At 52.2% G+C, this 23086-nt stretch overlaps 1 protein-coding gene across 1 annotated transcript in view; it reads left to right on the forward strand.

Annotated features, from left to right (window-relative positions):
• RET (ret proto-oncogene) overlaps positions 1-17964 on the forward strand; it is a 53602-nt gene extending 35638 nt beyond the window's left edge. The window contains exons 9-20 of the mRNA XM_015146882.3: positions 574-684; positions 1276-1395; positions 2207-2463; positions 4313-4460; positions 6142-6249; positions 7293-7507; positions 7775-7897; positions 9647-9717; positions 11310-11447; positions 12511-12610; positions 14199-14346; positions 15727-17964. Coding sequence (XP_015002368.1) covers positions 574-684; positions 1276-1395; positions 2207-2463; positions 4313-4460; positions 6142-6249; positions 7293-7507; positions 7775-7897; positions 9647-9717; positions 11310-11447; positions 12511-12610; positions 14199-14346; positions 15727-15884 — 1697 coding nt within the window. The 3' untranslated portion in view covers positions 15885-17964. The remainder of the gene's footprint in view (positions 1-573; positions 685-1275; positions 1396-2206; positions 2464-4312; positions 4461-6141; positions 6250-7292; positions 7508-7774; positions 7898-9646; positions 9718-11309; positions 11448-12510; positions 12611-14198; positions 14347-15726) is intronic.
• The last annotated feature ends 5122 nt before the right edge of the window (positions 17965-23086 follow it).

Genomic DNA, 23086 nt, shown 5'->3' on the forward strand with positions numbered 1-23086 from the left:
ACGGGGTCCTGGGGCCCTGCCAGCCTGGAGTGGCTCTCCCTGCTCCAGGTCTGCTTCTGGCACCTCATCCCCCACGTGGCTCACGATGCCAGCATAGTGGGCAGCAGTGCAGGGCTGGGGAGAGGGCTTGTGAATACAGCAAATGGTCCCCAGGCTGGAGTCACTCTGGACTTGGGAAGGTCTGAACCAAAGTTGGGATGTGCTGGGGACAGAATGGCCTTTTCTGGGAAGTCCTCGTCCAGGGGATGTGGTGTGGGCAGGGGACTCATTGTCTGCATCAGCCAGAGGCCAGCCTGGGTGTGCCCACCAGCATGAGGGGCCCTCACTGTGCAGCCCTGAGAGGGTCCTGGCCTCTTTGCTGTAAGGGCCACCTGTGTGAGGAACCCCCCATACCTCCTCTCCCATAAGCTGTGGCTCCCCAGGATGCTTCCGCTGGCAAGGCTCTGTGTGTGGTGTTTCCCTGCTCAGGGCTCCATTTGCTCCTCCCTAGAGGGGCAGGATCGGCCTAGGAGGTGGTGGGGGCATGTGGCGGGGCTCCCACGTGGGTGACAGCCTGCTGTGTGTCCTGTGCAGGGATCACCAGGAACTTCTCCACCTGCTCTCCCAGCACCAAGACTTGCCCCGATGGCCACTGCGATGTCGTGGAGACCCAAGACATCAACATTTGCCCCCAGGACTGCCTCCGTAAGCAGGGTTTAATGAGGGCATGGGAACAGGTAGGAGATAGTAGGGGAAACCTGGATCCCACATGCACTTCAGCCAGAGTTGCCAGGGCTGTCAGTTTTATGCATCAAGCTGAGCCTCTTGTGCATTTCAGCGTCACCCTGGCCATGGGGAGGGAGCAGGGAGGGTCAGGGATGGGGGGAGGCAGGGACACACAGACTGTCCACGTCCCTGCTGAGGCCCCAGAAATTGGCACACACAGATTTCAGAAGCAGAGAATGGTCAATAGGGACACTGACAGGGAAAGTGTGGCCTGAGCTAGACAAGGGACCCTGCAATGTGCTGGTCAGGCCACCAGGCTCCAGTTTTGAAGGCAGAGTCCTTTGTTCAGATGAAATGTTAGGAGGGGGCCTGGCTTCACCCATGGCTTCAGAAAGGCACTGTGACCGAACCCTGCCCGGCTGAGCCAAGCTGCTGGGCGCCTGGCCTCCCTGGGCCTATGCCTGCAACACCAGTTGGGGAGGGGGGCTCCTTGGGACAGTGCCCTCGAAATATGGGGGCCTGGGGTGGTCAGACACCCCAGGGGGCTGAGTGGGCTATGTCTGCCCTCAGGGGGCAGCATTGTCGGCGGGCATGAGCCCGGGGAGCCCCGGGGGATTAAAGCTGGCTATGGTACCTGCAACTGCTTCCCTGAGGAGGAGAAGTGCTTCTGCGAGCCCGAAGACATCCAGGGTGAGTGGGTGGCAGCCACGACCACCACCACCTCCTGGGCCCATGGAGGTCTCAACAGCACATCTGAGGTCCCAACAAGGGAGGAAATTGCTGGGAGGCGAGTGGGCCCCATGAGACTTCCCTCCCTCCCTCTGGGCCTCTGTTACTCCATTGGTGCAACCCAGGAGAGGGGCCAGAGCCCCTATAAAGTGTCCTCTGGCCCTGAGTTCTATGATGAACAGGCCAGAAAAGCAGTTCTTCCACCAAACAACTTGTCAGGGTGACAGGTCACTATCCCTGTGACCATGCATCTGGGACCCACCCAGGAACACATTTCAAGGTCAACAGGTATGGTGGGTGGCACAGCCACACTGACTACACTCAGGGATGCGGTTCTGCCTGAGCACAGGGACACATTTCTGGTATTGAGTTTTCCGGTATTATATAGCCCTACATCATGAGCCACTTAACATTTTCATAAAGAAAATGCCAAAGACATTTGGAACAGAGGAAAATTTTAACCTCCCCTGCCAGCCCTCCAGTGCCAGCTGGTGTAGTGAGCATAGCCTCTGCTGTGTGACCTTGGCAGGCTGCTCAGCCTCTCTGAGCCTCTGTCACCATCTGTAAGAGGGCAATAGTAGTCTAGGAGGGGGCAGTAAATGGCAGTACCCATGCCCAATGGGGTGTTCTCAGGCCTTCCCACACCTTCATGGCCACTTCCCCGCTGGTGCGGACACGGTTGGCTGGAGAGCCATGCGGTGGAGCATGCGCAGCCTGTACCCAGTGGTGCCGAGCCTCTGGGCCTGGAGCCTCACACCGCCCCCACCCACAGATCCACTGTGCGACGAGCTGTGCCGCACGGTGATTGCAGCCGCCGTCCTCTTCTCCTTCATCGTTTCGGTGCTGCTGTCTGCCTTCTGCATCCACCGCTACCACAAGTTTGCCCACAAGCCACCCATCCCCTCAGCTGAGATGACCTTTCGGAGGCCCGCCCAGGCCTTCCCGGTCAGCTACTCCTCTTCCGGCGCCCGCCGGCCCTCGCTCGACTCCATGGAGAACCAGGTCTCCGTGGATGCCTTCAAGATCCCGGTGAGGGTCCCTATGGGGCAGGGAAGACCACCTGCCCTCCCCAGATGCCTTCCAGGGAGGGAGGCCAGCTGGGGAGAGGAGGCTATCCCATGAGGGACTGCCAACACTGGGCAGACGAGGCCCGTGCTCTGCCCCTATTTCCGTAGGGTGCTGTGTGGGGACAGTCTGTGGGGTGGAACTATGATGAGGTGCTGTTCCCATCCAGGTGAGAGGCAGTGGTCAGGGTCGCAGCATCAGGCAGGGGAGCAGCAGTGTGGACGGAGGGACACTGAAATCAGAGGGGGGTGCCTCTCTGGAGAGCCTGGCCTGCAGGTCTGCGTGTGTTGCTCAGAGCCTCCAGGCTGTGCTGAGCACCCTGGAGCCTCCCTGTCCCGGCCAGGCCTGCTGTGTGGTGCTTCTGCCCTCTTCTGGTGGTGGCCTGCCCCTTCAGTGTCCCCACTAGCACTGTCCAGGGCGCTGGAAGCCAAGCCTCGTTCTGGGAGGAAAAGAGGCTCAGAGCCAAGGGTGTGAGTGAACGGTGAGCCATGCAGCTTATGGTGGCGTGAATACCTCCTCGGCAGGAGCCTCCAGGGAGGAAACTGAGCACCCAGTGGCCACAGGGCCCTGGCAGTTGCCATCTCAGGCTGGGAGGTAACCTGGGATTCCTGGGAGGGGCCACATCCCACAGCACAGCTCAGCCTGAGGCCTCGGCCCTGGAGCCTCCGTTCAGGCAACACCCAGCCCTCGGTAAGGGTGTGGGCCAAGGAGGCCTTCCCAGATGTGGCCACTGCCACTTCCCCACCAGCTTTCCTAGTTGGTGGTCCCCGTCCTGGCCTGGCCGCAGCTTACTCTCGTGGCAGGGCTCTAGGAGGAGCCTCCAGAGTCCTTCATAAACCCAGCGGGTTTGTGCAAGGCTGCCCAGGAAGGCCACACTGGTCTGAGCTGCTGCTGGCAGAGACCATCACCCTAACCCCAATCAGCTCCAGAGTCACACTCATCAGCAGCAGGTCTTGGACCTGTGACTCAACCTCAGTTTTTGAGAGGATCAGGTTGATGTCGCCCTCATGTGCTTACTGCAGTCTCTGGAGTGTGGTAAACGGGTTTCCAGTGCCAGCTGTGGAGGTGACAGCCGCAGGGAAGCCATGGCGATGTCGACACTGACCTTGACTGTGGCTTCCCAGGGAACATGGGGCCAGACCAGGATAGCCCAGGAGCAGGAGATCTGGGGTGACAGATGCCCATAGCTGGCACATCAGGGGAGGGTTCCTGGATCCTGGCAGGCTTTGGCCTCCCTGGTCAGAGTTCAAGCACTGGGGGTGGGGGTCTGGGAAGGCATCCGAAGCAGTCCCAAGTGGGCCCGATGTGTGGATAGAACTTTGATGGGAGGGCAGGGTGGTGGTGCCAGCAGGCAGAGTAAACGGGTACGTGAAGGCAGGTGGCAGCCCTGGAGGAGCAGTGGTTCCACACTTGGAGGCAGAACATGGTGGCGCCTTTCTTTGCAGGGGTGGCTATGTAGAGAAGTTGCCCTGGACACTTCCATTGTAGCCGGAGGTCCTGGGCTGGACCAGTGCTCATTTAGTCCTGGGGCAGGGGTCAGGGGAGACAGTAGACCAAGAGCCAGAGACGGTCAGAGTACTGAGTCCAAGCCATGCTGTGACCACACCTGTCATGTAGCAGCTCTCAGGGGCCTGGCTGTGGGGTCCTGCCCTGGACAGAGACAGGCAGCATTGCCTCTGGCTCAGATGACAGCTGGTTCTCTGCACATTGGAACTTGTCCATGGGGGCTCCTTTAAGGGTCTTGCCTTCTTCCTCCCCTGTCATCCTTACACTTTTCTCCCCTCTTCTCCCACTTCCCTCATTTCCAACATAGGAGGATCCAAAGTGGGAATTCCCTCGGAAGAACTTGGTTCTTGGAAAAACTCTAGGAGAAGGTGAATTTGGAAAAGTGGTCAAGGCAACGGCCTTCCGTCTGAAAGGCAGAGCAGGGTACACCACAGTGGCCGTGAAGATGCTGAAAGGTACCTGCCAGGCACAGGCACAGTGCACCTGGGGGAGTCTCTGGGGCGAGGGGGCGGGGTGAGGCCCCTCCTGCCCAGCATGGGACCCCGAAGAGCCCCCATTGCTGTTTTAGAGCGGCTGCAGTTGGGGGACCCCTCCCATGGACCACTTGGGCCTAGAGAAGCAGAGCGAGGACTTTGTTCTCCCTGGAAGGCTCTAGAGGTGCTGCTGTGCCAGTGCCACTGAAGATCTAAGCTTTAAACATTTAAAAAGCCCTTTGGTTTTGAGCTGATAGCCGTCTTCACTCCAGTCTACCCCATTCATTCCTCTCAGCCCAGTGTCTCCTGGGGTCCTGGTGAAGAGACCACCAGTAAGGACTGGCCCTCAATCTCAAGAGACCCCCATGGGCCTATCTCGCCTGCATGCCCAGTCATGCCACAAGTTTGGCTCTTGATAGGCACATGCACCTACCCGCACAGGCCTGCATGTCTGAGGCTGGTGACTGCACTGAGTGGCCCCCTCTTCTGTGGCCAGGCCCCAGCCCTGTGGACAGCCAGGCTGAATGGCAGTGAGGGAGAGTAGTTGGTGTACACAAGAATTATTTGCAGTAGTCAGGGGCTGCACAGCACAGGGTGCTTCCAGATGCCTACCCAGCCCCTCAGACTGGGTTCACCTCCAAGCCAGTAAAACCCTGGACTTTCCAGGGGTACGGGGAGACCCTTGGATTTCCTTCAGCCATGCACAGCCCCAGGCCGCCCACACCTGATCCAAGGGGTCCTGGGGCCCCGACTCCCCAAGTCCTCCTATGTTGGAAATGTCCTCTCCCTTCCAGACAATCCTTCAGGACAGAGGAGGTGGCACGGCACAGCTGGGCAGTGGGACAGCTGACCTGGGAGGGATGGCTTAGCCATGTATTCTGACTCTTGGAATACCTTCAGGCCCAGGCACCTGCTGGGCATTCCAGGACAGCACTGGCCACCCTCGGGACACGTGTGCTGGGCAGGCCACCCCTGTGGTGCCTCGTCCTCTTTCCATCATGCCTCTACAGTTAGACTCTCTGGGGAATCATGCTGTTCATTAAGAATAAGCCAGAATGTCAGGTGTTCAGTGCACTGGTAACACTGTTTTATCTCAGGTGCTAATGTGGGTCTTCTTAGTAACTAACGGAGTTTGAGCTGCTGACATGCGTGTGTGATGGATACATCAGCAGCATGGGAGATGCCTGGGCTCCAGGCTGGCCATCTCAGACGGGAGTGGGAAACGGGGAGCCTGATCGTGGTGTGTGGACTTCCTTCATGGCTCTCCACCTTCTCCAGGGCCTCTTCCCACAAGTCAGCGTGGGTACCTGGGGGAGTCCCCTCACCTTTCCAGAAGGATTAAGGAGGGGGATTTCTGTGGACCACTGTCTTCTAAAGACGACTACAGGAACATAATGCCACATACACAGGTGGCCCAGCCCTGGGACACTGGGGAAAGATCTGGCATGTGTGGATGCTGGCTCCTCAGGGTGCTTCTTCCTCAGGGCGGATGAAGCCCCTGTCCACTGACCCCAAAGGCTGGGAGAAGCCTCAAGCAGCATCGTCCTTGCAGGCCTCTCTGTCTGAACTTGGGCAAGGCAATGCCGGTCCATCCTGACCGGTATGGTCATGGAAGGGGCTTCCAGGAGGGATCGTTTGCAACCTGCTCTGTGCTGCATTTCAGAGAACGCCTCCCCGAGTGAGCTGCGAGACCTGCTGTCAGAGTTCAACCTCCTGAAGCAGGTCAACCACCCACATGTCATCAAATTGTATGGTGCCTGCAGCCAGGATGGTAAGGCGAGCTGCAGGGTGAGGTGGGCAGCCACAGCACCCAGGCTGGGGGCTCCATACAGCCCTGTTCTCCCTCTTTCTCCCTTTCCTGACTGCTCCTGCCCTGTTTCCTATTCTCCCTCTTTCTGGAAGCCTGGCTCAGGCTCCAGCCTGGAGCTTGTGTCTAGCTGAGTCCACGGGCTTAGTGGGCACTTCCCATCAGAGGGGCCGCGTGCTAGCAGCACTCCGTGGGCCCAGAGGGCTACTCAGAGGTCTCTGGTGTGACATTGCCATGTGTCCTCACCCAGTTCCGGGCTAAGCCTGCAGTGCAGGGAGCTCTAGGAATGGCCAGTGCATCCTGGGTACTAGGGTACCCTGGGTACCAGAGGGCACTAGGTGTGCTGTGACCTCAGGTGACCCCAACCCCGCCCTGCATGACAGGAACTTTGCCACCATTTCTCAGATAAAGATCCAGGAGACCAGCCTGGTTTGTTGGTTTTTCAAACCACCGTGCTGCTCAGGGGCTTCCCAGCATGCATGTGCGGGTGTGTGTGAGAGGGATAGGGAAACACCGGGAGCACGCAGTAGGCATTCTGCTCAGCACCAGTAGAGTTGGAGGCTGGACCTGGGGCAGGACAGGCGGGAACAGGGAGCAGGCTGTGTCCAGAGCCCAGCGCCAGGCGGGAACCCTTGCATCTGCGCAGGTCTCTGCCTCCATCAGCACCCCCAGCCTGCACTGGGGCAGGACCCAGGAGGCAAAAAGGCATGGGGTCCTAGCATCAGGGGGGGTGCCTCCCAGGGCAGTGTCACCTGCCTCAGGCAACTCTAGAAGGAGGCGCCCACACGAGCAGCAGGAGGCAGAGAGCAAGTGGTTCAAGAGAGAACTGAGACTTCAAGGTCTTCGATCTCCACGGAGCTGCAACTGTACTGCCCGAGGCAGGGCTGTGTCTGCCCCCTTACTCATTGGGTGGCTGGGCCTGGGGGTCCTGCAGCCTCCCACCCCGGCTCCCGAAAGACCGGAGCTGCCTGACCTGCACGCCCAGAGCCCCCTTTCTCCACCCCCAGGCCCGCTCCTCCTCATTGTGGAGTACGCCAAGTATGGTTCCCTGCGGGGCTTCCTCCGTGAGAGCCGCAAGGTGGGGCCCGGCTACCTGGGCAGTGGAGGCAGCCGCAACTCCAGCTCCCTGGACCACCCAGACGAGCGGGCCCTCACCATGGGCGACCTCATCTCATTTGCCTGGCAGATCTCACGGGGGATGCAGTACCTGGCCGAGATGAAGGTGCGTGCATATGGCTGTGCACCCAGCCAGCCCCGGTCAGGCCACACCCTGACCCACCATGTCCCTGCCACCCACATCCTGGCCTGCCACGCCCCCACCATGCCCCGCTCTAACCCACCACGCCCCTGCCATGCCACACCCCCGGCCCAGGTCTCACCAGGCCGCTACCCGGGCCACACCCTACCCCTCTGCTGGTCAAACCAGGCTGAGCCAGTGACCGCTGCCGCTGGGCCATGGCCTGAGGACTTGTGCTGTTTTTCCTCGCAGCTCGTTCATCGGGACTTGGCAGCCAGAAACATCCTGGTAGCTGAGGGGCGGAAGATGAAGATTTCAGATTTCGGCCTGTCCCGAGATGTTTATGAAGAGGATTCCTACGTGAAGAGGAGCAAGGTGCCCAGTCCTGGGGGTGAGGCAGGGCTCCCGGAGATCCCAGCTGCACCACAGGGCGGGCAGTGCCCTTGAGACACCTAGGAAAGATACTGAAGATTTGTGGAACTCTAAGTTTTTTATAGCCCTCACCCCAAATCTTTCTGACCCTGGGTCCCCAAGGACCCAGTTAGAACTCCGCTCAGCCTCTGGCATGTCCTTCTCCTCCACGGCCTCGAGGGCACCCCTCCCCTGCAGCACTGACTGAGGTCCTTGCCACACTTTTCAGAGGCCACCTCATGCTGCGGAACTAACAGTCCTCTTCTGCAGAATAAAGGTCACCGTTCTGATGTGACCTTCGCTCTTTTCTCAAAGAAAGGTGGGATGAAATTAGCAGGATCGTCATTCTTTGCAGAAAGGAATGTACTGCTTTACAAGTGAGGCTTCTCCTGCACAAGGGCCTTGGATGCTGGGCTGGGTGAGTTTAGAGGCATAGGAACCCCCTGGACAGGATCCAGAAACGCAGCCCAGCTTTGTCCAAGGCTATGAAACAGGCAGTGGGCACCCTTGAGGACACCTGGTTCCCTACCGTGGTCCTAGTCCCAGGACAACTGCCTTGGCCCTTAGGTTTTCTGCCCACGTCAGCCCCTCTCCTGCAGCCTCCCAGTGGCAGCCCAGGCAGGTCAAGTTCAGGGGGCTGCTCAAAGGCCATGCTACCCAGACGTTCAGAGCAGACCCTGCTCAAAAAAGAAGAAGAAAACAAAACAAAACAAAACACACACACACACACAAAAGGCAACTTCCTATGATTCAGCTTTACTCTGAGGGGTCTGGAAAAGTCATTTGTGTTGCCAGGGGTTGTGAGCTGTTCAGTTTCTTCTGGGGTTTCCCTTGTGACAGCAGATCTCAGAACTGCTGCAGGGGAAGGGGTAGGGGCTGGCCCGGGCTCTGTGGAGGGTGTGGACACAGCCTTCCTGTTGATGTACTGGTCCTCCAGGGAGAGAAGCTGAAGGCATTCCTACACAAGGTGTGCAGGCTGCACTGTCACACACTGCTACCAAGACAGCCACAGTGCCCTAAGGACATAAATCCCTAATGTGTTTAAGTAAAAGAAGTGACAGTAATGTTGTGTTACAACCTAAGGCAGACATTTTTAAAATGGACTTGCACCTTCAGGCTTGTCTGTGGAGAAGCTGTTTCTCAAGTTACCCTGGAAAGGATTTGTTAGGTCAGACCCCAGCACTGATGAGGGATGTAGGAGGCCGGGGACACTCATTCAGAGATACTAAAAGCACCCTGCAACACAATAAGAGAGAAAAAACAGCCTCCCCCAAGGCACATAGACAAATCCCTTCCCTCAAGGCTCTTTCAGTGTGGTAGCTGCTGGCAAAGTGCCCAACATGGAAATGCTACATGTTGGTTTCCCAAACACATTGGCCCTCAGAACCCTAGCAGAGATCTTGCTGGAGGAGTTCCAGGCCCATGCATAGGGAAGCACTGCTCTACACCACCAGCAGGCCTGTGTTGTGTGACAAACTGGCCCTGTGTGGCTGTGGGCAGGCAGCTGACTCCCGCCAGCATCTCAGCAATCCCCAGGAGGTTCAGGCTGAAGCTCCAGCCCCTTCAAAGCTGTGTGTGGCCAGCTCTGTGCCCAGGAGTGTCTACAGCACTCTGGCTGCTGAAAGCTCAGGGATAGGGCCTGGCCTTCTCCGTCACCCCTCCTTCCTAGAGCGTCAGAGTAACTTAAATGTCTTTCTTCCATCCCCTCTTTAGGGTCGGATTCCAGTTAAATGGATGGCAATTGAATCTCTTTTTGATCATATCTACACCACCCAAAGTGATGTGTAAGTGTGGGTGTTGCTGTCTTGGGGTGGGGGTTACAGAAACACCCTTATATGTGTAGTCAGGCCACGGCACCCCATCCATGCAGTTTGGCCAGGGAATTGCGCTGGCCCTGAGCACCTGTCTGCAGTGTCAGCCCTCCACAATGACCCCCTCACTGAGGGGACTTCATGATGTATTCATGAGGCGAATGGCTGGGCCAGGCCAGCCTGCAGTTCTGAAAGCTCCAGTGGAGCATGAGAGCAGAGCAGGTGGCCAGTAACCCAGCCTCCCCAGCCCTTGCCAGCCCCACGCCTCCCTCTGGGCCCCTTGGTGACTCACAGGCCCAGCCCAGCAGTTACCCTCCTGTGGTCCTGAATAGGGCTTTGGGCTCAGGCAGAGTGCCCAGTGACTTGCCCCCACCCACAAGTGGAGCTTGGGGACTCCACCTGAAGATGGCCTTGTGTGAGTTTATAGATTGGTGTGCCCCAAACTGCTCAAAGGTGAAAGCCAAAAATTCATTATTCAGGTCCAGTGACAAGAGCTGATCGCTTTCAAAACACAGGATTCTTGCCTCTAAAGTGTTCTATAGTCAGCAGAGGTATGATGTGCATCTCTTTTTTTTTTTTTTTTTTTTTTTGATGGGAGGATAGGATCTCACTCTGTCACCCAGGTTGGAGTGCAGTGGCACAATACTGGCTCACTGCAACCTCCACCTCCCGAGTTCAAGCGATTCCTGTGCCTCAGCCTCCTGAGTAGCTGGGATTACAGGCACGCGCCACCTCTCCTGGCTCATTTTTTTGTATTTTTTAGTAGGGACAGGGTTTCACCATGTTGGTCATGCTGGTCTCGAATCCTGACCTCAAATGATCCGCCCACCTCAGCCTCCCAAAGTGCTGGGATTACAGGCGTGAGCCATCACACCTGGCCAACACGTGCATCTTAAATACTGTGGGCTGTGAGCAACCATTTGGACAACAGCTTCCCAATTACATAAGCTGAGTGTAGGCTAGTTGGAAAAGGCAGAGAGAAAAGCATAAAGAAGAGACTGAATGTCACTGGACCACACCGCACAGTGACTTCTGGCTGCCCTCTGGTGTGCTCTGTGGTGTGCACATGTATGCTTTTTATTGCCCTAAATGGGCTCATGCGATGCTGTTTTGTGATATGATATTGTTCCCATTGCACAGCAAGTTTTCCTTCACAGTTAAAATGTTTTTCTATAGCTTTTTTCCTTCTAAGATTTTACGAAATTTTCCAAGCACATAGAAATGGTGAAAGAACTATATAAGGCACTCTGAGTCTGGTGGTCTGCATTCTCACCCCTTTAAGTGCCAAACCTCATGTGCCCCTTGTGGGTGTGGCTGCTCCAATGGGAGTGGCTTGGGCAGGGACTTCAGCTTCATGGAGTAGGGGCCAGGCAGGCAGGCAGCCCTTCCGCACCTTCATACTACATCCATCTGAGCAACCAGACCCAGGCTGACATCTGTGAGCATCTGTGCTTGGGGCCGACAGGGTCAGCAGGTGCTTGGTGGTGGGGATTGACATCTGGGCCCCCCGGAGGGCACTGTGAGGGCCAGGTGGAACCACTCACTGGTCTTCTCGCTCTCTGCAGATGGTCTTTCGGTGTCCTGCTGTGGGAGATTGTGACCCTAGGGGGCAACCCCTATCCTGGGATTCCTCCTGAGCGGCTCTTCAACCTTCTGAAGACCGGCCACCGGATGGAGAGGCCAGACAACTGCAGCGAGGAGATGTGAGCGGGAACCGGCTTTGGCCCAGCCTCACTTGGGAAGGGAGGGGACACCTGTGTGCATTCCCTCCCCATCCAGAGCAGCCCCAGGAGAAACCAGGAGAAGTGGGGGCTGGGGAGTGGGCAGGGCAGAGGTTAGAGAGCCATCCTTGGGTGTTGCCGTAGATGCTGGGGGTCCTACCCTGCTGAGGGCTGGTGGGCTTGCTAGGGGCTCTTATAAAAATGAGCGAGAGCAGGGACTGGTGCAATACAAGCTCGAAGGCTGAGAGCTGTCCCAGCATGACACTTGGGGAGGAGCTGGTAATTCCAAATGGCCCAGGGGGCACGTGTTAAGGGGTGCCTGAGCAGAGGTACAGAGCCAGGCAGGGGCAGCCTGGGCTGCAACCTGAGAGGTTGAAGCCTTTACACTCTTGGGAGAGATGGTCTTAGAAACCAGGCCGAGAACAGATGAGAAAGGGCTGCCCAGAGGCAGAGATGCTTGGTCCATGCATTCCATAGAGTGGGGCATGGAGGGGGCATCCTGGGCCAAGAAGCCAGGCACCACCTCCCTGGGCCCACAGCTGGTGGCCAGTTGGAGCACTGTGGTCTGCCTGGGCACCCAGCAAGCAAGGACAGTGCAGGACAGACATGTGATTGCCAAAGGTTCTTGTTTGTCTGTCTCCACACCTAAAAGCCCTCAGTCAATTCATCCTTCTTGAGAGTTTTAAGGACGGGCACTTATCACTTAGCTGCCAGAGCAGGCATAGTATCCAGTGAGCTGTTTACCAGTGTCTTTGCAAGGGAAGTAAAAATGAATCTCCCTTGGAGGGAAGGGAAGCCTATAGGATTCTGGACCACAGCTCTGGGAGACCTGAGCACAGTGGCCCATGGGCTGGGATCCTGCAGACAGGCCATGCCCCAGTCCCAGCAAGGCTCAGAGATGTCAGCGATGCAGAAATAGCTTTGGGGTTGGAAACAGAGCACACTGGGCCCAGGGTGCAGGGCAGGGTGAGGTGACTGTGGTGGGCTGTCTTTCCGAGACCTGGCCTTGCTTGGGTCACATTGGCCTGTCTGCTCTTCCCACCAGGTACCGCCTGATGCTGCAGTGCTGGAAGCAGGAGCCAGACAAAAGGCCAGTGTTTGCGGACATCAGCAAAGACCTGGAGAAGATGATGGTTAAGAGCAGAGTGAGTGCCTGGGGCCAATTCCCACCAGCTGAAAGTGGCATGGGAGACTCCAGCCTCACCCCAGGCAGTGGTTTTAGCCCTCAGAGTTCCCAGTGGGAGGCCACAGTGGGATTGTGCAGAGAGAGACAGTCATGCTCTCCCCTGCGTGCAGACAGCAGACTGAACCCTTCTCAGGCCAGGCTGCTTGGGCTTCTTTTCAAGTCATGAAGAAACCAAGATTCTTGACATTTAGGAAGAGCTCTCTACAGACAGGCATGGGAGGAAAATATTCCAAAGCCAAAAAAATTGTTTTCCATAATGGAAAATGAGAAAGTCGAGTTGAAGCAAGTGCCCAAAATTCAGATGCCCAGAGGGGAGCCCAGCTGGGGGAGGGCAGTGAGTAAGGAGCAGTGGAGACTGTGACAAACAGCCAGGCCCCTCCAAAAGGTTCCTTGCTGGGGGACCTGTGGCCTGCAGAGAAAGGAGCCAGGAATGGACCGGGTCTTCTGAATTTTACGAGGTTTATGTTGTCTCCCAGTTTCTATTGTTAACAATTCATTTAAATTTCCCAGAGCCGAATGTAGGCAAAACAAAGCTTATCGGGGGGTGACCAGAGTCAGCCCGCGTGCCTGGAAGTACAGTTTGTGAGTTCTACACATTTTCAACCAGTTTCATCAGGCAGCTGCTAGGACCCGTACTGTGTCTCAGAGGCTGGGAATCCAAATAAACAAGACCAGCACAGCCCTGTCCTCAAGGGGTTTACACACAGACCTTGTCTTAACATTGGCACATTTACTGAATTGTCACTTCTTCAGACTTGGATAGCAGGATGCAGGACCTAGGACCCCGTAGGAACACTTCACATCACTGTCTCGCTTGGATGAAAACTCCCAAGTCCTGAGAATGCAGGGTTGTTCTAAACAGAAGTGATCACTGGTTCTGGCCTTCCTAGAACAGTGCTGAGAAACAGCCAGGAAAACACTGGGCCCCTCTGTGCACATTCAAGCTGGGCATTGAAAGGAGCAGATGCAAGTGGCCCCTCATGCTGGGGAGCCTGTGCCTGTAGCAGGGTCATGTGCACCCTGACAGCACTGTCAGATTTCAGAAGTCTCAGCCCTGACGTGATGTTCTAGATGACAGGGATCCTTGGGGAAAGCTAGAAAACATCCTGCAGGCTGGGGCTGCATCCTGGCATGTCGCTGCAGTGGGCTCCCCCAGAGCCCAAGGGTTTGTCAGCGGGCCAGTTCCCTGCCACCCGTCTCCGAGTTGGGCCAGGGGCAGCTGGATGAGGCATCCCCTGGGGCTGCCCTCCAAGCCCTGGAGATAGGACCCTGAGGGAGCACATTTCTGTCCCCAGGGAGGTGACTTTCTAGGGGAAGAGACAGAATAGACAACAACCAGGGGGAGCCATGGGGACCTCAGAGCAGGACCAGGCTAGCCAGGAGTCCTGGGAGCTCAGCGCAGCCTGGCCCTGGTCTCCCGGAGAGGCCGGGAGATTGTTGCAAGGTGGAGACTCAGCCAGAGCCTCTGCCCTGAGGGCGGCAGGGGACCTGAGTTGTGTCTAGTCGTGGCGCATGGCGTGGAGTGACCGGCCATCTCTCTCTTCTAGGACTACTTGGACCTTGCGGCGTCCACTCCGTCCGACTCCCTGCTTTATGACGACGGCCTCTCAGAGGAGGAGACACCCCTGGTGGACTGTAATAATGCCCCCCTCCCTCGAGCCCTCCCTTCCACATGGATTGAAAACAAACTCTATGGTAGAATTTCCCATGCATTTACTAGATTCTAGCACTGCTGTCCCCTCTGCACTATCCTTCCTCTCTGTGATGCTTTTTAAAAATGTTTCTGGTCTGAACAAAACCAAAGTCTTGCTCTGAACCTTTTTATTTGTAAATGTCTGACTTTGCATCCAGTTTACATTTAGGCATTTTTGCAACTATGTTTTTCTAAAAGGATGTGAAAATAAGTGTAATTACCACATCGCCCAGCAACTTAGGATGGTAGAGGAAAAAACAGATCAGGGTGGAACTCTCAGGGGAGACCAAGAACAGGCTGAATAAGGCATTTCTATGGTGGGAATCAAGTCATAGCACTTCTACTTTAACTACGTGGATAAATTTACAAATCTGGGGAGGTATTCAGTTGAGAAAGGAGCTGCCAGCACCACCCACCCTGCACTGGGAACACAGCCAGGTTCCCCCAGACCCCTCCTGGGCAGACGGGTGCCTCTCAGAGGCCACCTGGGACTGGCAAGCGGCCACTGGCCAAGCCTCAGCCCCAGTCCCAGTTGCATGTCCTCCATCCAGGGCAGTGAGATTGCAGGAGCTGGCCGGCCCTGGGAGGACACACCCCCACTGCTGTTTTCACATCCTTTGCCTTACCCACCTTCAGGACAGTTGTCACTTACGAAGTCAGTGCTAAAGCCGGAGCAGTTGCTTTTTGAAAGAACATAGTCTGTGGTGCTGTGGTCTTGCAATGGACAGTAAATATGGTTCTTGCCAAAACTCCTTCTTTTGTCTTCGATTAAATACTTGAAATTTTTTTCTGTTTCCTAACTTCATCATTGGTTGTTTGAAATCTTGGAGTTTCAAGCATTTTTTCAAGCTGAGACGGTTCCTTTTGCATGCCTTCTGACTCACTGACTCCTCACTGGCTTTGTGTCTAGTGCCACACTCCATTTGTGCTGACGATGCTATGAGGCTGGCCCGCGTGCGCCCTCGATTTGGAAGGTCCTCTTGTAGGCTCCAGACAACAGACGAGTGCCTCCTTTATGTTAGAGAACGTTTTATAGAACGTTCCCACTGCAGTAAGCCAATGAGTGTAGCAGTGTGCTGTTGCCCTACACTGCCTTAGAAAAAGTTAAGCAGTTTGACAAATATACATCAGATTTGAGAGTCTCAAGCTCATAAAAGTCAAATTGGTAGTGTCTGTTAAGTTACATTTACCAAGAGAGCACATGATATTCCCTTAACGATAACAGTGTTTTTGGAAACCTGAAGCACAAAACCATTAATATAATTGGCACAGAAACCATGAGTTTGGTTTGAACATCAAAGGGAGTTTTGCCAAGGCCTTACTGTCTGCACTTGAAGTTTTGGTTCTTCAGTGCAGAACAAATGATCTGTTTTCATTTTTAGGCATGTCAGACCCGAACTGGCCTGGAGAGAGTCCTGTACCACTCACGAGAGCTGATGGCACTAACACTGGGTTTCCAAGATATGCAAATGATAGTGTATATGCTAACTGGATGCTTTCACCCTCAGCGGCAAAATTAATGGACACGTTTGATAGTTAACATTTCTTTGTGAAAGGTAATGAACTCACAAGGGGAAGAAACATGCTGAGAATGGAAAGTCTACCGGCCCTTTCTTTGTGAACGTCACATTGGCCAAGCCATGTTCAGTTCCCAGGCGGCAGACTCGTTTTTGGTAGTTTGTTTTAACTTCCAAGGTGGTTTTACTTCTGATAGCCGGTGATTTTCCCTCCTAGCAGACATGCCACACCAGATAAGAGCTCTGAGTCTTAGTGGTTAAGCATTCCTTTCTCTTCAGTGCCCAGCAGCGCCCGGTATTGGTCTGTGTCCATCAGTGACCGCCAACGTTCTGTGTTCACATGTGTGGGTCCACTGCTTACTACCTGGTGTATGAAATTGGACCTGAACTGTTGGATTTTTCTGGTTGCCGCCAAACAAGGCAAAAAAGTTTAACATGAAGCACACACACACAAAAGGCAGTAGGAAAAATGCTGGCCCAGATGACTTGTCCTTGTTCAGAATGAGAGCCTGGGAGGGCCTGGGGGTAGTGTCAATGCCCCTCCAGGGCTGGAGGGGCAGAGGGGACCCGAGGATGGGCCTGGGCTCAGCATTCGAGATCTTGAGAATGATTTTTTTTAATCATACAACCTTTTCTTAGGAAGACATTTGGTTTTCATCATGATTAAGATGATTCCTAGATTTAGCACAATGGAGAGATTTGATGCCATCTTTACTGTGTGGATGGTGGTATCAGGGAAGAGGGCTCACAAGACACATTTGTCCCCCGGGCCCACCACATCATCCTCATATGTTCGGCACCGAGCAACCACTACCCCTGATGAGAACAGTATGAAGAAAGGGGGCTGTTGGAGTCCCAGGACTGCTGACAGCAAAGGCTTTGCTGCTGTGAATCCCACCTGCCACCAGCCTGCAGCACACCCCACAGCCAAGTAGAGGCGAAAGCAGTGGCTCCTCTGACCTGTTAGGAGCAGATAGGGCTTGTACTCACTTTAATTTGAATCTTATCAAATTACTCATAAAGGGACAGGCTAACTAGCTGTGTTAGAAGTAGCAATGACAATGACAAAGGACTACTACACCTCTGATTACAATTCTGATGTGAAAAAGATGGTGTTTGGCTCTTATAGAGCCTGTGTGAAAGGCCCATGGATCAGTTCTTCCTGTGTTTGTAATTTAATGCTGCTACAAGACGTTTCTGTTTCTTAGATTCTGACCATGACTCATAAGCTTCTTGTCATTCTTCATCGCTTGTTTGTGGTCGTAGACGCACAACACTCCTCCAGTCTTGTGGGGGCAGCTTTTGGGAAGTCCCAGCAGCTCTCCTGGCTGTGTTGTCAGCACTGTAACTTCGCAGAAAAGAGTCGGATTACCAAAACACTGCCTGCTCTTCAGACTTAAAGCACTGATAGGACTTAAAATAGTCTCATTCAAATACTGTATTTTATATATGCATTTCACAAAAACAGCAAAATTATGACATTTTGTGAGGCCAAGGCTTGGATGTGTGTGTAATAGAGCATTATGGTGTGTGTGCACACACCCAGAGGGAGAGTTTGAAAAATGCTTGTTGGACACCTAACCTGGCTCTAATTTGGGCTGTTTTTCAGATACACTGTGATAAGTTCTTTTACAAATATCTATAGACATGGTAAACTTTTGGTTTTCAGATATGCTTAATGATAGTCTTACTAAATGCGGAAATAAGAATGAACTCTCAAATTATTAAATAAACTCTCAAATTATTAAAAATGCCTACACAGTAAGTGTGAATTGCTGCAACAGGTTTGTTCTCAGGAGGGTAAGAACTCCAGGTCTAAACAGCTGACCCAGTGATGGGGAATTTATCCTTGACCAATAACCTAATTGTCTATTCCTGAGTTATACAAGTCCCCATCCTTATTAGCTCTATTGGAATTTTCATACACATATATGCAGAAGTTCCTAAGTATTAAGTATTACTGAGTATTAAGTAGCAATCTGTCAGTTATTAAAATTTGTAAAATCTATTTATGAAAGGTCATTAAACTAGACCGTGTTCCTTTTTTTGTAATCAAGGTGACTAAGAAAATCAGTTGTGTAAATAAAATCATGTATCGTAAAATGTGTAACCTTTTTTTTCTTTTTAACATTCTAGTTGAAAACAGATTTCTGATTTTGTAGTCTGACGTTTTAAATATTGTATGGAAACTACAAAATCAGAAATCTATTGTTTTAAATATTTAAAATGTCACAAAGAATTCTATCATGATAACCACTGAGGCATCAGTAGTGGTCGAGGACTAGGGGGTCCCGTGATATCGCTGGTTTATCTGGTACATTTGCATGTGAATAGGCACATTGATAGAAACTGAAAAACTCAGCTAACTCCACTGTTCAAGGAATCCCTTCCTTAAGGTGTTCATCCCTAGAACAAAGCAGCAGCCAGCATCGAGTTTAGATCTTCACAGTTCTCTAGCAATTTGCTTGTTGCTGATCTTTTGAAGTTGGCCTTAGAGTGTGTGAGAGAGAATATAAAATGCCGAGTCCTGAGGAAGGCCATTAGAAGTGTGAGGGAAAATGCTGTCCTGACCACCATGAAGCCTGACACACTCACTGCTTCTGTTTATGTCTTCCCGAGGAATTCTCTGAGCTTCTCATGCTGGGCGTGGAGCTGTGGGTCAGTGGGCAAATGGGAGTTGTCAACATCAGTCTAATCTGTGATTGCATTGTATCAGATGGCAAGGGCCTGTGTCACACGCATACATGTGTGTACACGTGGGCCTTTGCATGCTTTGCCAGGTGGTGTACACACAGGCCTTTGCACACCTCGCCCAGTGCCTGCCCCAGGCCCATGAGGCCCCGCCTCCCAGCCGTGGGTGCCTGTGTCTGCTCACAGCTTCCTCCTTCAACCTGGACCACAGGAGCTGGAAGTGAATGTAATCTCCAGAGCCAGCTGTTTGCTATAGCGTTTACCACTGAAAGTAGAAATCTATGCCAAGAAAAGTTAATACTAAAAGCCACCCCAATGTAGACTCTACATTAGGACTATTTGAGTGTGTATGTTTACTGTTTTATTTTCCCCTAAAAACACATTTTCTGCCAACCTTCATGAAGGATTTCTTCCCACCACAAGGCCAGCTTATATGGTCAGAAATCTAGTTGAAATGTGCCTGAGAACAGGGCTTGAACAAATACTTCATATACAAAAGAAATTTTGAAGGGAAAGCACAATTTCTAACTTTAAGAAAGCCTCTCCCGCAGGCAGGTGGAGCAGTTAGTAGTGCCTCTCCCTGCCTCGGATGCGTTTACACATAGTGTCTGGCACACCTTGTTTTATTGCTCTTTGCTTTATTGTGTTTTTCACAAATTGAAATTTTGTGGTAACACTGAATCATCGGGAAAGTCTATCAGGGCCATTCTTCCAACAACCCACACTCATTTCATGTCTCTCTATCAGTACTGTTGAGCAATAAAGTATCTTCAAACCAAGGTATGTACATTGTTTTTTAGACATAGTGCTGTCACATACTTAACAGACTCCAGTACAGTGTAAGTGTAACTTTTATATGCACTGGGAAACCAAGAAACTTGTGTGGCTCACTTATTTAGGATCTTCAATCTTCTTTGCTTTACAGGGGTGGTCTGGAACAGTATCTCTGAGGTTCGCCTGTGTTTAGTGGTTCTAGGAAGTCCTAGGGAATCCTAACCTCTGTGGCCCTGAGAAAGGTGGAAAGGTGGGTCTGCAGAGTGCATGCCACAGTGTGTATGGCCCCTCGCGTCTTCCACATGAAGCTGCTCTAGGTGTGTGTCCTAGGCTTGCGTGCCTGCAGGGAAAGCACCCTCTCTGCCAGGGCTGCCTGCTGTGGCCCTGTCCCTTCTCCACGGCAGCAGCCTTGACCGAAACTGTAGAGTCTCCCACCTCTTCAGGGAGCTGGGACTCAGAAAGGATCATGTTAGCTGAGGTCATAAGAACCTGTGTGTAGAGAACTTTTCAGCGTGGGGCCACTACTGTGTCCTGCTGCTGAGGCCAGGTAGTGGCCGTCTGAGGGCTGATAGGGCTGGCTGCTCCCAGGAGTTAAGGAGGCAAACACTCTGAACACCCTGGAGAAATCACATTTTATCTTTGCAACTACAAATTTGAGTGCTGTGTCAAGTGACCAGGTATTTTTGCAGATGTCTCTGAGGTGTTAAATCACAGGACCTGGCCAAGTGAGATCTCTCAGCTGGACCCCGGGCAGGGGATCCTTTATGGGGGCACATCTCACTGTGGGGGCTGCAGAAATGTGAAGTTCAGCATGGAGGGAGCTTGTGGTCTAAGACTACCCCAGGCACTGTGACTACCACACTAAAAGAGATCATAAACCTGCATCCTCTCAGATGATACTGAGCAGTTCAAGCTAAAAATGTGCTGGCTGGCAAACAAGGTAAGTGAATTCTAAAGCTAAAAAAAAATCATTTTTCATTGTTTGAGAAGGAAACAAGTTTGATATTTCATACACAGACAATATTTACCATGCAGACTGTCGATTTCTTGAATAAAAATATGAAATTCATTTAAAACATTCAAGTTTTTCAAGTTTTTGTGTATTTTTGTCAATGTAAACAGAATCAGAGCCCTGTTTCTTGGCTGCTCGATTTTCTCACCTGCACATCAATCCTTTTCTGTACTCTCCCATGGAAGAAGGGGTCTCTGGGGGCAAGAGACTTTGGTCAGAGGACTGCAGGGAGCCAGGCAGTACCCAGTCTCCCTAGGGCGTGTGCCTTGCTCCATATTTTGTGCCTTTCTTCTGGGAGTTTTCAAGAGCTTGAGAATTTTCCTGAAGACTCTGGCCACAGGGCCTGAAGCTCTTAGATTGCTCAGAACCCCATGGTAAAGGAGCATACTGAGGGTTTGAGGGATTTCAGTGTCTGGGAAGAAAAGTAAGATCATAGCAAATGATTTCTAAAAATAGGAGTGACACCAAGGATGGAAGAGCTCTAGTGTCTCACAAGATAGTCACTGGAAAAAGTAGAGGAAGTGTGGTTGGACACTATTTTTAAAGAGATATTCACACAATTACCTATAATCTTTAATTTTGTAGAAATAAGCAAAGGCTACCCATATGAGAACCCACAGGAGCCATTGGTTCTGAACTTGCTATAGCAAGAGAGTCAGCCAGCATCACTTAAGGCAGACACTCAAGATAGGCAGAGGAGTGGGAAAGCCTCATAGTAAAAAATAAAAGGTGGGGAGGGTGAGGAGAAGGCTTCGGGGATGCTGTGATTGGGGCTTGTTGGCCTGGGGAAGCTGGAGGCAGCTAACCAGGAGGGCCTCTTATGTGATTGGTTTGGGGGACACAGGTGGCTTTCTCTGTTTAGTTCAGAGGGCAAAAAATAGGGAAGCTTGTAGTTCCTGACCAAGTTGTAATCATTCTGGGATAACTGTTGCAGAGGCTATGGTTTAGCTTCCTGGCTAGTTCTGCAGAGAATCTGATCCAAATCTTCTGGCCATATGTGGTCTGGCCATTGTCTGTTTGCATGTTCAGTCTCTCAGTCCCCCTTGTTGGTCATTTTCTTGTTTGTAAAAGGTTGGCCGACTCAAGGAAGTCTAGAGATCCAGCTCTTCACTGCTCAGAGATTATTCAGTTGTCTTTCCGGTCAACTGTACTGTGAGATCTTGATCCTTCTGTTGTTGTAGCATCATAGTGCTCATTTGACAAGAATGGGATGCAGTGGAACAACATCAGGACCACTATGACAGAAATAAGAGCAACTGTCCCTATGACACGCTTAGAACGCAAACCTCAGCTGACCAATGCAGGCAAAGAGCAAATCCCATATAGGCCATGAGGATCAACCTTAGAAAGCCAAATAGCTTTTGCCTCAAGGTGATCTGTGGCCTGTTCTACCTTTCTGTTTCACTGATCCAGGTGCAGTATTGGCAGTGGCAGAGGCCTTTACCAACCAACAAGAAATCTACAGCAATGAGACTGTCCATCACTACTCATGCCAATGAGTTGAGACTGATAGGTGCCCCATCTAGTGAAGAAGTGGCATTGCTAATGACTTCTGCCAGGGTTAATGATAAGTTTATGACAACAGGATTCCCACAGATGAGAACATTGCTCTGATTGTTTGCATAAACAATGAGTCAGTAACTCCCCAGTTAGAGTGCTGAATAACCAAGGGTGATGTTACGGTTTTTGTAGTTTTACACCAACCAGTTTGTGGTAAATCATTACAGCAACCCTAGGAAAACCAACGCACCATTTGTATGTATGGTTAATGTGTGGCAGGTGTTTAAAGGTATTGCAGGATATTGGTGCTTTTCCTTTCCCCAGTGCACTTCATTGATCTGAAGTGAGGGATTTTTTTGTCTTGATTTTTGTTTTGCAAGATTGAACAATCTTTTTTCCCAGTGTCCCTTCTGTTTACAGTATCTATAATTGCCCTTGTCAGTAGCTGACTGGTTGGGTAGGGGCCACCCAGCAGTTTGATCGGCAGGGCCACAAGTTAATTTTGAGTCCTGTCTTATTTTTGTTCTAAAGCACTTTTAAAATGTCTGCCAGGTGTTGTAGTTCAGGTTAAGGGGTTATTTCCCATTCTCATTTCTGTTTTTGATTAGGTCTCCAATTTCAGGTTTAGCTCCTTGAAAACAAGCAATGAAAGGGTTAATTTCTAGACTCCCAAATGGTACAATGTATTTTCTAGCCTATCCCAAAAAACATACTGTAGGTTCATCTTTTTTTTTTTTTTTTTTTTTGCATGACACTGGATTATGGTCTAATCTTTCTTTTGTGGGGGGGCGGGGAATGTTTGAGGTATGGCTTTTAGAAGACTTTGCCCTATTTTGAGCCTCTTTGTTAACTCTCAGTTTCATTGTGGGCGGTGTGATCCTAGGATTCCTTTTGGGGGAGTCTAGTCAACTTTTGCCATTCAGGATTTAGCATGCAAGGTTCTGGTCAATGTGTGTACAAGTTGATATGGGTTAGGTAACACTGGGTCACATGCTTCCCCCGCCACTTTTTTTGAGATAGGGTCTTGCTCTGCCACCAAGGCTAGAGTGCAGTGGTGCAATCACGGCTCACTGCAGCCTCGACCTCCTGGGCTCAAGTGATCCTACCATCTGAGCCTCTCGAGTAGCTAGGACTACAGGCACACACCACCATGCCTGGGTTTTTGTTGTTGTTGTTACTGTTTTCCATAGAGATGGAGATCTCACTATGTTGCTCAGGCTGGTCTCGAACTTGTAGGCTCGGGCAGTC

This window comes from Macaca mulatta, chromosome 9 (assembly GCF_049350105.2).
Source record: "Macaca mulatta isolate MMU2019108-1 chromosome 9, T2T-MMU8v2.0, whole genome shotgun sequence".
NCBI classification, from domain to species: Eukaryota; Metazoa; Chordata; class Mammalia; order Primates; family Cercopithecidae; genus Macaca; species Macaca mulatta.